General features: G+C 43.3%; 2 protein-coding genes across 6 annotated transcripts in view; one reads left to right on the top strand and one right to left on the bottom strand.

Moving 5' to 3' along the window:
- Positions 1-221: 221 nt before the first annotated feature.
- brd7 (bromodomain containing 7) lies at positions 222-9,923 on the top strand. The gene is made up of 17 exons (NM_001141772.1): positions 222-304; positions 817-1,010; positions 2,893-3,001; positions 3,170-3,227; positions 3,805-3,949; positions 4,133-4,243; positions 4,609-4,784; positions 5,667-5,793; positions 5,950-6,025; positions 6,209-6,316; positions 6,681-6,816; positions 7,135-7,237; positions 7,321-7,380; positions 8,382-8,490; positions 8,797-8,940; positions 9,363-9,503; positions 9,751-9,923. The coding sequence occupies exons 1-17, from the start codon at positions 262-264 to the stop codon at positions 9,810-9,812; spliced, it is 1,902 nt and encodes a 633-aa protein (NP_001135244.1). The 5' UTR covers positions 222-261; the 3' UTR covers positions 9,813-9,923.
- Positions 9,924-11,382: 1,459 nt separating this feature from the next.
- The window catches only part of LOC106587576 (adenylate cyclase type 2), an 84,920-nt gene continuing 78,806 nt past the window's right edge, over positions 11,383-17,496 (bottom strand). For 2 of the 5 annotated variants that reach the window (XM_014176095.2, XM_014176097.2), the window contains 6 exons: positions 17,269-17,383; positions 16,883-17,083; positions 15,267-15,413; positions 15,055-15,162; positions 13,121-13,235; positions 11,383-12,069 (listed from right to left, as the gene is read on the bottom strand). In XM_014176095.2, the coding sequence (XP_014031570.1) occupies positions 11,726-12,069; positions 13,121-13,235; positions 15,055-15,162; positions 15,267-15,413; positions 16,883-17,083; positions 17,269-17,383 (1,030 nt within the window). In that variant the 3' untranslated portion in view covers positions 11,383-11,725. The remainder of the gene's footprint in view (positions 12,070-13,120; positions 13,236-15,054; positions 15,163-15,266; positions 15,414-16,882; positions 17,084-17,268; positions 17,384-17,496) is intronic. The other 3 variants (XM_014176098.2, XM_014176099.2, XM_014176096.2) reach the window with 3 other exon arrangements.

Genomic DNA, 17,496 nt, shown 5'->3' with positions numbered 1-17,496 from the left:
GCCTGGGACCATTTCTGACACAATAAAATATATATATTTTTTATTAACTACAATAAAAACATACAACATGGACATGTTATGTAGGTTTGGCTTATCTACAAATAAACATTGCACATGGTTATAAAATAATGTGATTTTACCTCCAGCCGACACGCGGCACCAAACAAGCACTCTGCAATCGATTGCTATCCCTTCCAGGAGAGAAAACAAAGAACAACAACTTGGCTGTCAGCTAGCGTAAAGATTCAAACCATATAAATAATGGGCAAGAAGCATAAAAAGCACAAGTCTGAAAAATATGAAGGTAAGACACATTTAGGTAGCCAATAGAAATGTATTGGTTGAATTCCTTGGGCCATTAAATGGCTTGCGCTTCATAGCTGTTTTCGCACGAGCTTTGGTTAGCTAACGCATGATCACCCATTTGAATTCACTGCAAGTTAGCTAGCTAACTTATCCAGCTAGCTTAGCCATATGTACCGAGCTCGTTAACAAATGTTAAAATGAATAGATATCTAATTCGATTATTGCTGATCGCCTTATCATGTATCCTATATTATTTGAACCGAAGATTGAACTTTGAAATGGCTAGCTGGTTATTATACACATTTACATATTTTAGCCGGTGGGGAGGTAACGTTAGCCAACTCGCCACGTTGGTGATCTGTTTGCAACATAGCTAGTTAAGTTAGCTAACTAGTTGACTACCTCACAGTTGAGCTAGCCGGCTAACGAACTGCCAGCAGCAACTTGAGTTGGTTACAATCAAATATTTGGGAATATACTTAAAGCTAACCCAATGTGTCCCATCTACAGAGTACGGGGAGAGACCACTTAAATTGGTTCTGAAGGTTGCTGGAAATGAGGTGACGACTGGAAGCTCGAGCTTTGAAAACACATTTGACGAACATCCAGATTTGGAGAAACACAAGGACAAGAAAAAGAAGAAAAAAAAGGATAAGGAAAGGAACGATACCATGTCACCAGTTGATGACAAGAAAAAGAAAAAGGTGAGTTTGGGAATCCATATTTTCATTAGAGCCCCTGTTTACCTGACTAAGCTCCACCTACAGTGCCTTGCAAAAGTATTCATCCCCCTTGGTGTTTTTCCTATTTTGTTGCATTACACCCTTTAATTTTAAATGGATTTATTTGAATTGCATGTAATGGACAAACACAAAATAGTCCAAATTGGTTAAGTGAAATGAAGAAGAAAAAAAAAATAATAATAAATATATATATATATATATATATATATATATATATTCACCCCCTTTGGCATGAAGCCCCTGAATAAGATCTGGTGCAACCAATTACCTTCATAAGTCACATAATTAGTTAGATTGCACACAGGTGGACTTTAAGTGTCACATGATCTATGTATGTATGTATGTATATGTATGTGTGTGTGTTCTGAATGGCCCCAGAGTCTGTAACACCACTAAGCAAGGGGCACCATAAAGACCAAGGAGCTCTCCAAACAGGTCAGGGACAAAGTTGTGGAGAAGGACAGATCAGGGTTGGGTTATAGATAGATCAGGGTTGGGTTATAAAAATATCAGAAGTTTTGAACATCCCACAGAGCACCATTAAATCCATTATTAAGAAATTGAAAGAATATGTCACCACAACAAACCTGCCAAGAGAGGGCCACCCACCAAAACTCACGGACCAGGCAAGGAGGGCATTAATCAGAGGCAACAGAGACCAAAGATAACCCTGCAAAGCTCCACAGCGGTGATTGTAGTATCTGTCCATAGGACTACTTTAAGCCATACACTCCACAGAGCTGGGCTTTACGGAAGAGTGGCCAGAAAAAGCCATTGCTTAAAGAAAAAAATAAGCAAACACATTGGTGTTCACCAAAGGGGATGTGGGAGACTCCCCAAAACATATGGAAGCAGGTACTCTGGTCAGATGAGACTAAAATGTAGCTTTTTGGTCATCAAGGAAAACGCTATGTTTGGCGCTAACCCAACACCTCTCATCACCCCGAGAACACCATCCCCACAGTGAAGCATGGTGGTGGCAGCATCATGCTGTGGGGATGTTTTTCATTGGCAGGGTCTGGGAAACTGGTCAGAATTGAAGGAATGATGGATGGTGCTAAATACAGGGAAATTTGAGGGAAACCTGTTTCAGTCTTCCAGAGATTTGAGACTGGGACGGAGGTTCACCTTTCAGCAGGACAACGACCCTAACATACTGCTAAAGTAACACTCGAGTGGTTTAAGGGGAACATTTAAATGTCTTGGAATGGCCTAGACAAAGCCCAGACCTCAATCCAATTGAGAATCTGTGGTATGACTTAAAGATTGCTGTACACCAGCGGAACCCATCCAACTTGAAGGAGCTGGAGCAGTTTTGCCTTGAAGAATGGGCAAAAATCCCAGTGGCTAGATGTACCAAGCTTATAGAGACATACCCCAAAATATTTGCAGCTGTAATTGCTGCAAAAGGTGGCTGTACGAAGTATTGACTTTGGGGGGGTGAATAGTTCTGTTTTTTTGTCTTGTTTGTTTCACAATAAACTATTTTGTATCTTCAAAGTGGTAGGCATGTTGTGTAAATCAAATGATACAAACCCCTAAAAAATCTATTTTAATTCCAGGTTGTAAGGCAACAAAATAGTATTCACCCCCTTGGCATTTTTACTTTTGCAAGCCACTATGTTTGCTGGACTCCACCAACTGAGTGGAGCAGAGACCATCTTTTAGGGGAATTCAGCTCTGACCACATGGATTTGCCCAAGAGCCCAATATTTAAACTTTGAAGTGGCTTTTGATTTTCGGAATTCAAATAGGGGTTTATTTGGCCCATAGACTGACGGACAGGTGATCTTTCAAAAATGAAAATTAAGTGTCAACAAACATGTTTATATGGTGCATTTAGATGACAAAGAAGAAGAAGGGACAGGATGCTGATACAGACTTGGATGATAGGGAGGCGAGCAGGACCCCTATCCGTTCAGATCTGGCGTCCTCTTTGAATAAAGTGGAAGGTAAGTTACTTGCCATTTTCTACAATGACTGCAACTTTTCCATAATCCTTTCTTTTCCTTTTAATTTCTATTGATATAGAAATATATATTCCGACCAATGGTCATTTTAACCATTTCTTTCTTACTCTTCCTCTCACACTCTTGTGTGCTTTTTCCTTTTTCCCTCAGAGAAAGAACTGACCCCACTGCAGGAAGCATTGAGTCAGCTCATCAGACAGCTTCAAAGGTGACGCTAGTTAATAAGAAATTGACGATGAATTGATTAGCAGTCTGTTTCCTCTGGTCTATTAAAAAAAAAATATCCCGGTGCCGTCTTTCGATTGGGATTTTTTTACCGGGTGTCCTGACTCTCTGTGGTCAAAGATCCCATGGCAATTATCATAAGAGTCGGGGTCTAGCGGTCTAAGGCACTGCATCTCAGTGCTAGAGGCGTTACTACAGACCCTGGATTGATTCCAGGCTGTATCACAACCGGCCGTGATTAGGAGTCCCATAGGGCGGCTCACAATTGGCCCAGCATCATCCGGGTTAGGCCGTCATTGTAAATAAGAACTTGTTCTTAACCGACTTGCCTAGTTAAATACAACTTAAAAAAAAAACTGATGTCCTAGGTAAATTCCCAATCTGGCCCTCATACGGCCACCTAATAAACCCTAGCTTCCAATTGGCTCATTCATCCCCCCTTTCCCTTGTAACTATTCCCCAGGTCGATGCTGTGAATGAGTGTGTTCTCAGTCAACTTACCTGGTAAAATAGATGTTGCATTGAGGCCTAACAAAGCAACAACTGACTTTCTCTTGTAGGAAAGACCCAAGTGCGTTTTTCTCGTTCCCTGTGACTGACCTTATCGCTCCTGGCTACTCCACGATCATCAAGCGGCCCATGGACTTCGGCGCAATGAAGGAGAAAGTCAAGAATGAGTATTACCAGTCACTAGAGGAGCTCAAGGTACACCTGTCAGCTGCACTACCTTCTTGACAAATAACTTTCAGAATAGCTTTATTTAGTTGTCTCATTCTAAAGCAGTGGATTGATTGACAATCAAGCCTGAGGTGTTGCTTTAAATAGAAACCCAATGTTAAACATATGCAGAGTCCAGTGACTGACTGCATTGTATCTCCATTGATACAGGTGGACTTCAGAATCATGTGTGAGAATGCCATGATCTACAACAAGCCAGAGACCATTTACCACAAAGCTGCCAGGAAGCTGCTCCACTCTGGCATGAAGATCCTCCGCCCGGTAAGGAGAGTGCGTCTACAGAAGGAAATTTGACACATGCATCACACACATGCATATGGAATCTTCCCTTCAGAGTGGGATTTCGTCCTGGATTAGCCTTAATCTGTGTCTAGGAAACTGGCCCTATGTGTGCTTGAGTGAAATAATCACTAGTTGCCACATATGAACAGCAGAGGGCGCCATATTCATATCCCTGAATGTTTAGATGCGAATCTTCACCACAAAGTTATATATATGTTTTATATTTATATTTTATATATATAATTGGTGCCCTGTAATCACAAGACCCCTTGGTTGGAACAACAAGGGATTGTGGCGTAAATTGCGGTGAAACAAAGTCAACTCTCTCTCTTGCTGTCCCACAGGAGAGGCTTGAGAGCCTGAGGCAGAGTATTGAGTTCATGGCTGACCTAGAGAACCCAGCCAACCGGTCAAGTAAGACTGGAGAGGAGGTGGGAAACTCAAGCATGGACCAGTGTAAAGACGGCCCCAGCCCCACAGATCCTAGCGAGACTGCCCAGTCTGCCCCAAACACTCCCAGGTACCATGATAACTTTACCCTGCAAATGAACACTGACAATATGCTTTTAGGTATTAATTGCTTAGAGAGTCAACATATGGATTTCGATCTCGGACACAATTTACATAACCCCTATCTGTAGTCTATATATGAGTTTAAGGTGCTTCTTCATAGCTTAGATTGTGAGAAGCTGTTCTCGGCCATCTACCAAACACAGATCCCAACCAGGAAGCAAGCAAGCAGTATTACACACTGTTATTAAGTCATGGATAGTGTCCAAGTGCTGTGGGCTTGTTCTCCCAAGTGTTTGGTGGATCAGTTCTTTCCACAGACTCTGGCTGGAGGATGAGAGAGAATGAAAGGAATGCCTCTGAGCGTGTCAGGTCTTGTGTTCAGTCAGCACTATGCAGCACGTTTCACATCAATCACTCTCTGAAACCTACGAGTTGTTGTCCTTGTAAACCCCACTGAGGTGTAATGAGTAGAAAATGTCTTCGCTTACTTTTAGGTATTTTTTTTAACTGCATTGTTGGTTAAGGGCTTGTAAGTAAGCATTTCACTGTAAGGTCTACACCTGTTGTATTTGGCGCATGCAACAAATAACACTTGATTTGAAATGCTTTCGCAAGTAAGACTACAGCATGAGGACTTAAGATTTGTTGTGAAGTTTGAAAGTATACTGGCAGCATATTCATTGGGAACATGTACTGTAGCTATAGCATGAAATGTATTCTCTATTAGATATTACTGTTTCAAAATGTATTGTAATCACTAATGGCTGCCAGCAAAATAAATTCCTTTCTTCTGCTGATCCTTTTTTGGTATTGAACAATGAAACCCTATGAATCAGTTAAGTTCAAAGTCTCCTACTCCTCTATATTCTGTGTTCTCCAATACTTCCAGGAAAGACAACGACTCCAAAGACGAAGTGTCCAAGGTCGTCAGTCAGGCAGAGAAGGAGCTTGAGGAGATCCGCAAGCTCATTGATGATTCAGGAGGCAAACTGTCCAGCAGAGGGCTGGAGAGTGAGGTGAGAGCTACGGGCTATGGAATTGGCTTAAACTGTTTAGGCCAACCAAGCTCTCTTACCCCATCTACTATATAGGAAATGTATGGTCTAATTTAGTGATCATATTCATTATGGTCACTAATGTAATAATACTACTATTGTTTTATTGTTATGTAGCTGGACTTTGAGAGGAGAAAGTCTGATGGTTCCACCACACTGGCAATCCTGAACCCAGTCGACCTTGTTGCTGGAGGTAGGTCCAGTCATAGTCACGGCCACAATTAGCTAGTTGCGCTATATCCATTTCTATTTGTGCAACATGGGAAAACAGGAATCCATGATTGATTCCAACTGTTAACTCTATCAAGTGTAATAAAATCATTAGCTTTTAATTGTAAATGAGCCTCTACTTCTCAATCAACTCTTATCTCTACAGATGTGGGCTACTGCCCTGTGAAGCTGGGCATGATGTCCAACCGGCTGCAGAGTGGCATCAACACCCTGCAGGGCTTCAAGGAGGACAAGAGGAACATGGTCACACCAGGTAAGCTGAAGGGGCCTTTGTGACAAGTTTTAATAATCAAAAGGCATTTCTTATATCGACTTCCATCGTATCCCAAGAGTGGCTGAATAACCTCTTCATCTGAGTGACTGAACCCAGAGTTTGTATAGAAGCGCATGTATAAATCCAATGTTCAACCAACATACCAGTCTTAATGTATCCATTCATGGGCAACATTGTATTTTCCTAAGGTCATGTAGCCATGTTAGATTGTGATTCTATAAAAATCTGTTTTTCATAGTCCTATAAATGTATCTCTCTGTGAGAGGCTGAGCCCTCAGCCTGTGGTCCTGTATCTCCATCAGTGTTTGCGAGCTGTAATGTAATCCAATCTCTGCTCTCGCAGTATCGTACATGAACTATGGTCCGTACACCTCCTACGCACCCGCCTACGACTCGAGCTTCGCCAACATCGGGAAAGAGGACTCTGACCTGATCTACTCCTTCTATGGAGAGGAAGCCAGCCTCCAGGGATCTGAGAGGTATGCATGTTGCTCCTCATCCTCCCCCTACATTACGGTCCGGATCTGACATTTACAATAACAAGGGACTACTTTACAGTAAATAATTCCAAACAAAGCTTTGAGCATTCCAGCATGCTCATAACAGTCCAGATGCCCCTGTATTTCATTGGGTTTGTATATCAGAGTAGGCATTTTATGGTTCTGTTGGCATGGATGAGATTCACTGTGGTGGAGACTAAAACCACATGGTAAACCTGATACAGCCCTAATGCTGCTTCTGAGAGGAGACCAAATGTGACTACCATACACAAACACACACTGATGTAATGTCTGCAGCCTCTCGGAGTTCCTGTCCAAATCGGAGGAGCACATGTACAAACTGGCAGACAACCTCCTGGACGCGTTGACTAACGGGGAGCACTCCAAAACCCTGAGAGAGGTACAACCATTAAACATGGGAATTATATGGCTATTTTAACATTTCTTTGGACAATACTAACTTGATGTGTTCTTGCCCGTCAGACCCGTCCAGATGAGCAAGGACCAACAGAAACCTCTGAGACTGGAGACAAGGACATGGAGGTAAGTCTCAGGACACTAAACTTGGACAACCTCAGCAGATAAAGGAGAGACTCCACACCCTAGGTCTCAACTACACCCACCTGAAGTGAACTCCAGCAATCCTGCTCCACCCCCACGAAACATGCCCCAACACGACCCAACTCCTTGACATAATGCTTAACCCGGAAGCCAGCCACACCAATGTGTCGGAGGAGGAAACACTGTGTCAGCGTGCATTGCGCCCGGCCCGCCACAGGAGTTGCTAGAGCGTGATGGGACAAGGCCATCCCTGCTGGCCTAACCCGGATGACGCTGGGCCAATTGTGCACCACCCATGGGTCTCCCGGTCGCGGCCGGCAGCGACAGAGCCTGGATTCGAACCAGGATCTCTAGCAGCACAGTTAGCAACTGCGATGGAGTGCCTTAGACCACTGCGCCACTTGGGAGGCCCAGTGTTGGATAATATTAACAGCTTCTGCACATGCCATAGCTGTTCTGTTACAGCTGTGAACAACATGGCAAGCTCGTTAGCTAGCTGCCATGATCCAATACACAGAAAGAACATTTCCCCTTCAAAACACTGCCTCTCTCCACCAGCCCCTGAGACCAGGTCTGTTCACACACACTCTGTCAGGGATGTGGAAATGTCTGTTTTATTTCTGCGCCCCCTTCGTTGGGCGGCTGAATGGCTCCTCAGTCACAGCAGCGTAGAGGCTGGAGGAAAGAAAAGCATCAGGTGTCTCAAGCACACAGCAGCTCTCTGTACCTGGCTGTTTGCTGTGCTTGGCCAGTGTCCAGTTTATCCTCATTCCCTGGTTGGGTGTTCCTGCTGCTCTTTATTTTATTGGAAAGGGCTTGGCAGAGGTATCGACTGGAGCTACCAGAAAAGAGCTGGCCTAGCTGATGCCTCTCCTTTCAGGAATGCAATTTCAAAGATTTACTGACTGCAGCACTGGGTGACTTTGAATCCAAACAAAAATGCTTTTACTAACCTTTCTTTCATCCTTCTGTTTTTCCCTCAGGTGGTTGATCCGGAGGCCAGCAAGCAGACTGAAAGCAGACTAGCCTCCCTGGGCTCTGTGATCGGCCTGGGCTTGGACCTCCAGACTCCACCGGACCTCCTCTCTGAGGGTATAGATCAGCTCTAACTGAGCAAACCGACCGCATGCCAGTTATTTCTCTAAAGTTACTGAGAGCCAAAGCGTTACATTTTAAATCCCCTAGGCTTAAACCTTTCCTGAAGGTAATTGAGGCATTTCTGACTCCTGCAGCCTCCCTGGGCTGTTGTAGGCCATATGCAGTCCCAGTTGAATGTAGTCTATGAAGATGAGGGAGGATTCAAGAAATAGAACCCATTGTAGATGACCCTGCACAGGTCAATGCAAGCTTCCTTAGGATATTTAAGTAAGAGTGTGTGCATATGTTTCTTTGCATCAGAGGCCCAACACTTCCAGCAGAAGTTGGATGAGACTACAAAGCTCCTCCGCGAGCTGCAGGAAGCGCAGCGGGAACGCTTGAGTGTCAAGCAGCCCCCCAACATCATCTGCCTGCTAGCCCCAACAACCAAGGAGCTGCAACTGGGTAACGCTTCCTTTTTTTCTTAAGGGAGAATGGAATTCCACTCTGTATTTTATTGGGGGGGCTCTGATTCAAAGGGTTGAGTTAAATGCGGAAGACACATTTCGGTTGAAGTCATTGTTGTGCAGCTGACTAGATATCACCTTTCCCCCCCACAACAGTCGTTGTTTCGGGCCCTGTAAAAATTGTTTCGGGCCCTGTAAAAAAATAAAACAAATAATAATAATAATTGTGCAACCAGAAACGGTTATGACTAAACATGAATTTCTGTCAAAGCTATTTCCTTTTGACTATCTTAATTCCAGTGGAACAAATTCCTGGGCCATCCATTTCTCAGCTACACCACTACCAATGATCTTTATTTGGACTCCACCTTTTGGCTTGAAGTTGGGCTCTAATATAATTTCCCATTTGTCTCCCTGTAGCTGAGAAGGTGACTGGTAACCTGGCCCAACTGACCAGTCAGGTGGCTCCAGGAGATGTGAGCAGTGTGTATGGGATCAGGAGGGCCATGGGCATTGCTCTGCCCCTAGAGGCAGATGAACCACTCATAGACCTCACTACAGGTAGGCTTAAACCACCCGGCATCTGATTCCCAGGTTATTTATGTCATGGGTAGTAAACATTCTAACCATATACTGGTTTATTTTGTGAACGTGTTCAGTGAAGTAGAAGGCCTACTTGCAAAACTGACTTACCTTTTTAATTGCCCCTGAGGTGGTAAAGTTGTATTGAATGGTGTTACGGTGTATAAAATGTTATGGCTACATATGAATTGAAATGTCAAAGCTATTCCCGTCATCTTGATTCCAGTTGATGCTGAGCCAATGGATACCTTGCCTGAAGTTCAGCAGATTCCAGTCATCGCAGTATAATGGAATTTCACGGCAACCATCCTCCAATCTCTGTTGTAGTGTACAAAAAGGTTCTTTGTTTGCATTTCTTTTAAACCTTTTTATATATAAAGCCATTTGTCATCTACCTTATCCAATCTGATATTCCGTGTCTTCGTAAATCAAGTTGGGATTCAGCCTTTAAAAAAGACAACTTGCAAAACAATTTATCGCAACTGTACAAAATGCAAACTTACATTTAGTCCTCAGACGGCATAAGATGAAAGCAACACGACAGACGTTGACTGCCAAACGAATGTGTCCGACGTTCAGTAAGGCCACAGGACAAGTCAGTTTTCCGTGTCTTAAACGTCTGCCTTGGACCTTTTTTATCTATCAAATAATTTATGGGTAACAATTAAGTATGTTACTGTGATTGTTTTCAATTAAACAATGGTCAAACAGCTTCTTAGCTAAATTTGCTCTTTGCTAGGACTGTGATTGGGGAGTGGAGAGCTGAAAACAAGCTGTTATTGGCCGAGAGGTTTGGAACTCTTATCGGTCTTAACTCATTTACTGCCTGGCCAAAGCTCCATCCCACCAAACAGGCTGAGATTTCAGGTGGTCTTTTCAAAATGGTGCTTATACTAAAAGGGCATTGTCATAGTATTATTCAAACCTGTGTGTTGTTTAAGTACACAAAGGACACCAAATAGAATATTAATTTGACCAGCGATTCCCAGGCAGCATACTGCAGTTTGTTGGCTAGTCAATGCAATCTATACATTTACAACTAATATGGCTGAAGCATACTGCACAGCACTGAGTTAGGCTCTCAAGATCAATTTGTTTCAGTCAAATTAAGCTTTTCATTAGTCACCAGAATGTTGTTTTACTCTTTAAACTGGATTGTACTGTGCATATAGCACTTATTTGTCAGATTATTTTTGAAAGACATACCATATAAACTGTCCATTACACAGTAATAGAACAGACTGTCCATCGGTCTCAGCTGTTTCAGGATATTTGGCTTCAATATTTACATTTAGTCCCATGGTCGTACAAACCAAACAGAAAAATAAATTAGAGGGTGACTGTTCACTAAACACAAACTGTGTTAAAGGTAGACTCAGCGATATGACGTAGATGCCTAAAGTAAACAGCATAGTGGGTCAATTTCCACAACAGAGCGTTGAAGCGCAAGTTTAAACTTCTCCGCTGTTTTGGTTCCGTTGCTACCATGCTGTAACAGCGTGAACGGAACCCGTGCACAAACTGTATGAGAGCGAAGTCTTGCATCTCACTCATCGCAATATCTGCGGTGCAGCTCGTGACAACGTAATTTCGCTTAGTCTCCTTTTTTAAGGTCTATAAAACCATGACAGAGTATGTACACTCACTCCACATGCAGCAGCACTCACTCCATTGTTTTGGTCACCATTTGCTTGATAAACAGCTCAGTTTTGCGCAGACTGAAGATGTTTTCGGTGCAGCTCATGATTCCAGGAATATCAGGTGATGGAATCCAGTATGACGATGAGCAGTGCTTGACGTAACCATGTCAGTCTAATTGAATGCACACATTAACTGGATCTCAAAAAAAAAAAAAAAACAGCAGCACTAAGCATTTATTTCCAATGAAGAATCTCCCAAAGGGATTCCTGGAAACATGAATAATCCAAAATATAACCTCTAGGACCACAAGGTCTTGTTCTGGTCCGGTCCGGATCATCGCTGAGATGGATTATATTTGTGTGCTCTGATAGGCTTACTCTAAGAATGTTAACTTATGTGCGTTCATGTAATTAGACGTGTCCTTGGATGTCCTGCGACCGACCCAGGACACATATGCGCTACCAGGCCCAGAGTCCGCACACAGTAGTGTGCTCACCGTAGACCTCAGCTCAGGCCCATTCCCTGCTGCTTGCTCATGTCCGTACACACAAAGAAGGTTGTCAGCTCGCCTTTTCCCTTGACGTTGATGAGGCCTCGGCACTCACAGGAGTAGCCCAGCTTCTGGAGCACGTCCGATGTCTCCTCTGTGACCTGGAGCAGAGACGAAGCAAGGAACAAGACATTATTATGCTGAATGCATGCAGCCATGGTTTTTGTGTGGTTATAGGTAATCTCTCCAGCCAGACTAGCAAGGACAATACTAGGTTGTTGTACTGAACCTGAATCTTGCCCAGCTCTCCAGTGCTCTCCATCCTACTGGCCACGTTGACGGTGTTGCCCCAGATGTCATACTGAGGTTTTCTGGCTCCAATCACTCCAGCAATAACAGGCCCATGGTTAATGCCTGTGAAAAGCAGGCAGACAGTGACACAGGGCACACATAACGAGATACCTGCAGAGTAGTCTAACAAGCCACAAGAATGTGATGACCAAGACACTGACTATCAGCTAGACTGACTGATTTTATGTCTGAGAACAGCATGATGACACAGAAAACAACTGGAAATAAAATACAAATGACATCCTCAATGCAGTGATATACACTAACAGGGTCAAACAAGTACCATCAGCTTGTCTGGCTGAGTCAACCACTGGATGTCAAAGACATTTTACATTTCCGTTTTAGTCATTTAGCAGACGCTTTTATGCAGAGCGACTTACATGAGCAATTGGGGTATCGCAAGGGCACAGCGACAGATGTTTCACTTAGTCAGCTCGGTAAGTTGAACCAGCAACCTTTTGGTTACTGGCCCAACTCTTAACCGCTAGGCTACCTGCCACCACTGCCAGTCGTTCTGCCAGTCGTTCATGTTGGAATAAAAAATGTCTTCCAGGGAGAATTATGTGGACTTCATTTGTTATTTAGATTTTTCTTGGGACACGTGAATAAATCCTTTGACGCACCAGTCCTTTGAATTTTATTTGTGTTTCATGCCAGCTTTCTGTGTTTATGTATTAAAACCCTAATCTGTGCTTTTATCTCTCAAGTATTCTAAATGTTTTCCTAAAGCCTGGGGGATCTGCTCAGAATAAGCTGTCTGAGAACTATGTCACAACAGTACACAGGGAAAATGAAAAAAATTAAAAATAACAGTACACAGGGAGAGTCAATGTTAGCTATTGTGGACAGAAAGAATGTCCTACGTGGTTAGATAGACAGGGTATCGCAGGCCAAGGAGTGTTTTGTTCTATAACTAGAGCTCACAATTTCTCCTGACCGGGTCAGGTGCAGCTGTTCAGGAAAAACCCTTAGCACTAGAACAACAACCAATGAAACCCTAATAAAGATGGATGGAACCGAACGCATTGCAGACGTAATGGGTAGTTATTGTATATGGTACTAGTTAATGAATATAGTTCATATATGCCCAGGCCAGTGCCCAAGCTTTACTCACCCACACGCAGCCTAAAACTGTTGAAGGAGTGTCTGTTGATGCCATCCAGCTTGCCAATGAGAGCAATGGCAAACTCTACCATGTTCCCTATCTGTGCCTGCTGCCTATCTCGATCCTGAAACAACACAGTTCATCAAAGTCCACACACAGGACACTACTACTTACAGTTGAAGTCAGAAGTTTTCATACACTTAGGTTGGAGTCATTAAAACTAGTTTTTCAACCACTGCGCAAATTTCTTGTTAAAAACTATAGTTTTGGCAAGTCGGTTAAGACATCTAGTTTGTGCATGACACAAGTAATTTTCCAAACAATTGTTTACGGACAGATTATTTCACTTATGATTCACTGTATCACAATTCCAGTGGGTCAGAAGTGTACATACACTAAGTTGACTGTGCCTTTAAACAGCTTGGAAAAATCCAGAAATTTATGTCATAGCTTCTGATAGGCTAAGTGACATAATTTGAGTCAATTGGAGGTGTACCTGTGGATGTATTTCAAGGCCTACCTTCAAACTCAGTGCCTCTTTGCTTGACATCATGGGAAAATCAAAAGAAATCAGCCAAGACCTCAGAAAAAAATGTATAAACCTCCACAAGTCTGGTGCATGCTTGGAAGCAATTTCCAAACGCCTGAAAGTACCACGTTCATCTGTACAAACAATAGTACGCAGGTATAAACACCATGGACCACACAGCCGTCATACCGCTCAGGAAGGAGACGCGTTCTGCCTCCTAGAGATGAACGTACTTTGGTGCGAAAAGTGCAAATCAATCCCAGAACAGCAAAGGACCTTGTGAAGATGCTGGAGGAAACAGGTACAAAAGTATCTATATCAACAGTAAAACGAGTCCTATATCGACATAACCTGAAAGGCCGCTCAGCAAGGAAGAAGCCACTGCTCCAAAACCGCCATAAAAAAGCCAGACTACGGTTTGCAACTGCACATGGGGACAAAGATCGTACTTTTTGGAAAAATGTCCTCTGGTCTGACGAAACAAAAATAGAACTGTTTGGACATAATGACCATTGTTATGATTGGAGGAAAATGGGGGAGGCTTGCAAGCAGAAGAACACCATCCCAACCGTGAAGCACAGTGGTGGCAGCATCATGTTGTGGGGGTGCTTTGCTGCAGGAGGGACTGGTGCACTTCACAAAATAGATGGCATCATGAGGACGGAAAATGATGTGGATATATCGAAGCAACATCTCAAGACATCAGTCAGGAAGTTAAAGCTTGGTCGCAAATGGGTCTTCCAAATAGACAATGACCCCAAGCATTCTTCCAAAGTTGTGGCAAAATGGCTTAAGGACAACAAAGTCAAGGTATTGGAGGGGCCATCACAAAGTCCTGACCTCAATCCTATAGAAATTTGTGGGCAGAACTGAAAAAGCGTGTGCAAGCAAAGAGGCCTACAAACCTGACTCAGTTACACCAGCTCTGTCTGGAGGAATAGGCCAAAATTCACCCAACTTATTGTGGGAAGCTTGTGGAAGGCTACCCACAACATTTGACCCAAGTTAAACAATTTAAAGGCAATGCTACCAAATACTAATTGAGTGTATGTAAACTTCTGACCCACTGGGAATGTGATGAAAGAAATAAAAGCTGAAATAAATCATTCTCTCTACTATTGTTCTGACATTTCACATTCTTAAAATAAAAGTGGTGATCCTAACTGACCTAAGACAGGGAATTTTTACTAGGATTAAATGTCAGGAATTGTGAAAAACTGAGTTTAAATGTATTTGGCTAAGGTGTATGTAAACTTTTGACTTCAACTGTACATACACAACTTTATCTATACTGCGTCGTTAACCAGGTTTTATGGTAAAGTTCTATAGTATAGACAATCAAAAGGTATGCACAGTTGCATGCTGTGTAACCCCTCCCATTCCACATGACCTGGGTCAAATAGTTAGTAGCGACCTGGTTATTCTCCTGTCCTGGGGTGCCACTCAGCCCTGCGGCTGCCATATAAGTGCTTCCGATGGTCTTGATCTTCTCAACTCCACTGAACTTGGGCTTGGACAGTAGCTGTGTGTGGGTAAACAAGTGGATGTGTGAGCCAGGGTTAGCTGTGTACTTATTTCTATTACTGGGACATGTGCAATTTTTGTTTGTTGATGCGGTTCTCTGACCTCATCAAAGTCTGCTATGATCTCGTTGAGGAGCCTCAGACACTCCAGACCTTCCTTGTTGATGTCACACTCTGTGTAGAACTCTTTGAAGTCCGGTACCGATGCGAACATCACGCACACACAGTCATATGACTTGTAGTACAGATCCTGAGGAGGAAGCAGGGCTACAACTTAAGAGGGAATGCCATGTAGGAACACTAAGCAGAAGAACATAGACATACACTTCACAACAGAGATATAGGGAAGTTTCAGGTTCACACAAGAAATATGAGACATTAGAGCACAGAGCCACATCTTTAAGAGAAAGACAATTCAGAATGATGAGAGGGGCAGGCTCACAACAGTTCCTCCAGTGCTAGACGTTCCTAACTGTTTTCACTGTGTTCACTGTGTTGACGTCTGGCAAGGACATGGCCAGTGATTAGGCTGTACAAGAGTAGCCAATGTTAAACGGGGACTCTAAAACCCATTCTCTGGGAGAGAGGGAGACCATCGAAGTCCCATGCTTCTGCTCCTAGATGTCAAATCTCTGAGGAAAACTTCAAAGCATATTTGTACTTGTTTTTTTTCTCATGCTTTTTGTTGTGTTTGTTTGATTTGACAATGTGTCATCAATTGGGATTACTATTGTCAGGTATATGCAGTGTTCAAGCTAAGCTGATGAACACTCATCTTTAACTGAAGCAGCTTCAGTAGACTACTTCTCAGGCTGTAACCTACATGTCAAACACAAATAGCTGTTCTGTTGTGTTTGTGCTTCCAGAAAAACATGTCAAGAGTAAATAGTTAAACCACATTTATACAAAGGCTGAATTATTTTCTCTGTCACTGACTTAAAGACCTTAGTCAAAGTGTGTCAGTGTCCATGGTGATTTAGTAACACACTGGTCATAACACTGTGACTGGGCTGTGCAGGGCCGGAGTGAGGGAGACATCATAGTGGAGGGGATGTCCATGGCCTTCAGCAGTAAAAGTAGGCCAAGCTCTGAATTTCTGCAAGTTTGTCATATCTTATGAAGTAAGACAAAAATATATTACAGAGTATTGTCAAACTTGTTCAGAATATTGTTAATTTCTTTTAACTTTAATTACACTATTTTGATTAAGTGACTTATCAGTGGTTTGTCTAGTGTATTTATGTCTGTATCATGTGGACTATTTGAGAGTGGCCAAGAGTAGGGGCAGCAGGAGTTGATGTTGAATGTGGACTATTTGAGAGTGACTGAGTAGGGGTAGTAGGAGTTGAGGATGTTGCTGTAAGAATGCAGTGGCTCTGTCTCTACCATGCTGACACAAAGATGACATCACAATTCCGATGAAGGGGCTGATTCATGGAGTTGTGGGTTGGTAGGTGGAGTCAGACAGGCACTGATATACGGTACAATGATCCATAGAAGTGGGACCGCCCTACCCTGGGGGTTCCATCCCATAACCACACTACTGGACATCGTAATAAAGCATTTACAGGTAAATCCAATCAATTCCACTACTAAGTGTTTCCCACTAAGCTTTAGTGAGTGCAGGCCAGTGGAGATGGGACCCCAGTGCAGATAGGAGGAGGAGGGGAGAATGAGTTGGACTCAGTCGACTACCAGTCATCCATCCTGGACTCCTACCTTGTACTTCTCAGTAAGTAAAGTGTTTGTGAGGAATCCCACCTCGTTCTTTTTATTCTCCCCGACAAACAGCGCAGCCACATGGGCCGGCAGCACGTTCTCCAGGAGTAGGCGATTCAGGTTCTCCCTGGTCTCGATCTCATCCTGCTCCGTACGGTTCTTGTTCTTCAGAAGGAAGTCCTGGCGGAAGCATGACTCATTCTACAGGACAGAAGTGATGTGGTCATTTAGTAGTAAAAGGAAAGAGGTAGTGGAAGAGGGGGGTAGAGAAAGAGAGGGGTAGAGAGGGGAAGAGAGGGGTATTGGAAGAGGGGTGTAGGGGAAGAGAGGGGACAAGACAATGAGAGGAGAACAGAGGCCAACAAAGAAGAGGAACATGTCCTGACCTGTTGTGAGATGATGAGCATGGTGACCAGGAACAAGGTGATGTATATGCAGCTCATCACCTTAGGGTGTTTGACCAGCCCCAACGCTCTCAGGATGGTCCCAGAGTCCTCAGTTCTGGAACACAGAGCTCAGGTGTTAGAGGTAATCTAAAGTAAAGCTCAGTATAAACCAGGTAGGATATAGTACCAGGTGTTTGATGCACAGTACAGAACAGTGTTGGGGTCAAT

Source organism: Salmo salar, chromosome ssa26 (assembly GCF_905237065.1).
Source record: "Salmo salar chromosome ssa26, Ssal_v3.1, whole genome shotgun sequence".
Lineage (NCBI taxonomy): Eukaryota > Metazoa > Chordata > Actinopteri > Salmoniformes > Salmonidae > Salmo > Salmo salar.
This window is presented reverse-complemented; position numbering and strand designations above follow the sequence as displayed.

Excerpts from the sequence above, each read along its gene's own strand:
- brd7 (NM_001141772.1), top strand. The coding sequence starts at position 262 with ATGGGCAAGAAGCATAAAAAGCACAAGTCTGAAAAATATGAAG. Across the intron at positions 4,244-4,608 it reads GCATGAAGATCCTCCGCCCG|GAGAGGCTTGAGAGCCTGAG; the intron begins GTAAGGAGAGTG and ends GCTGTCCCACAG. Across the intron at positions 6,817-7,134 it reads AGCCTCCAGGGATCTGAGAG|CCTCTCGGAGTTCCTGTCCA; the intron begins GTATGCATGTTG and ends TAATGTCTGCAG.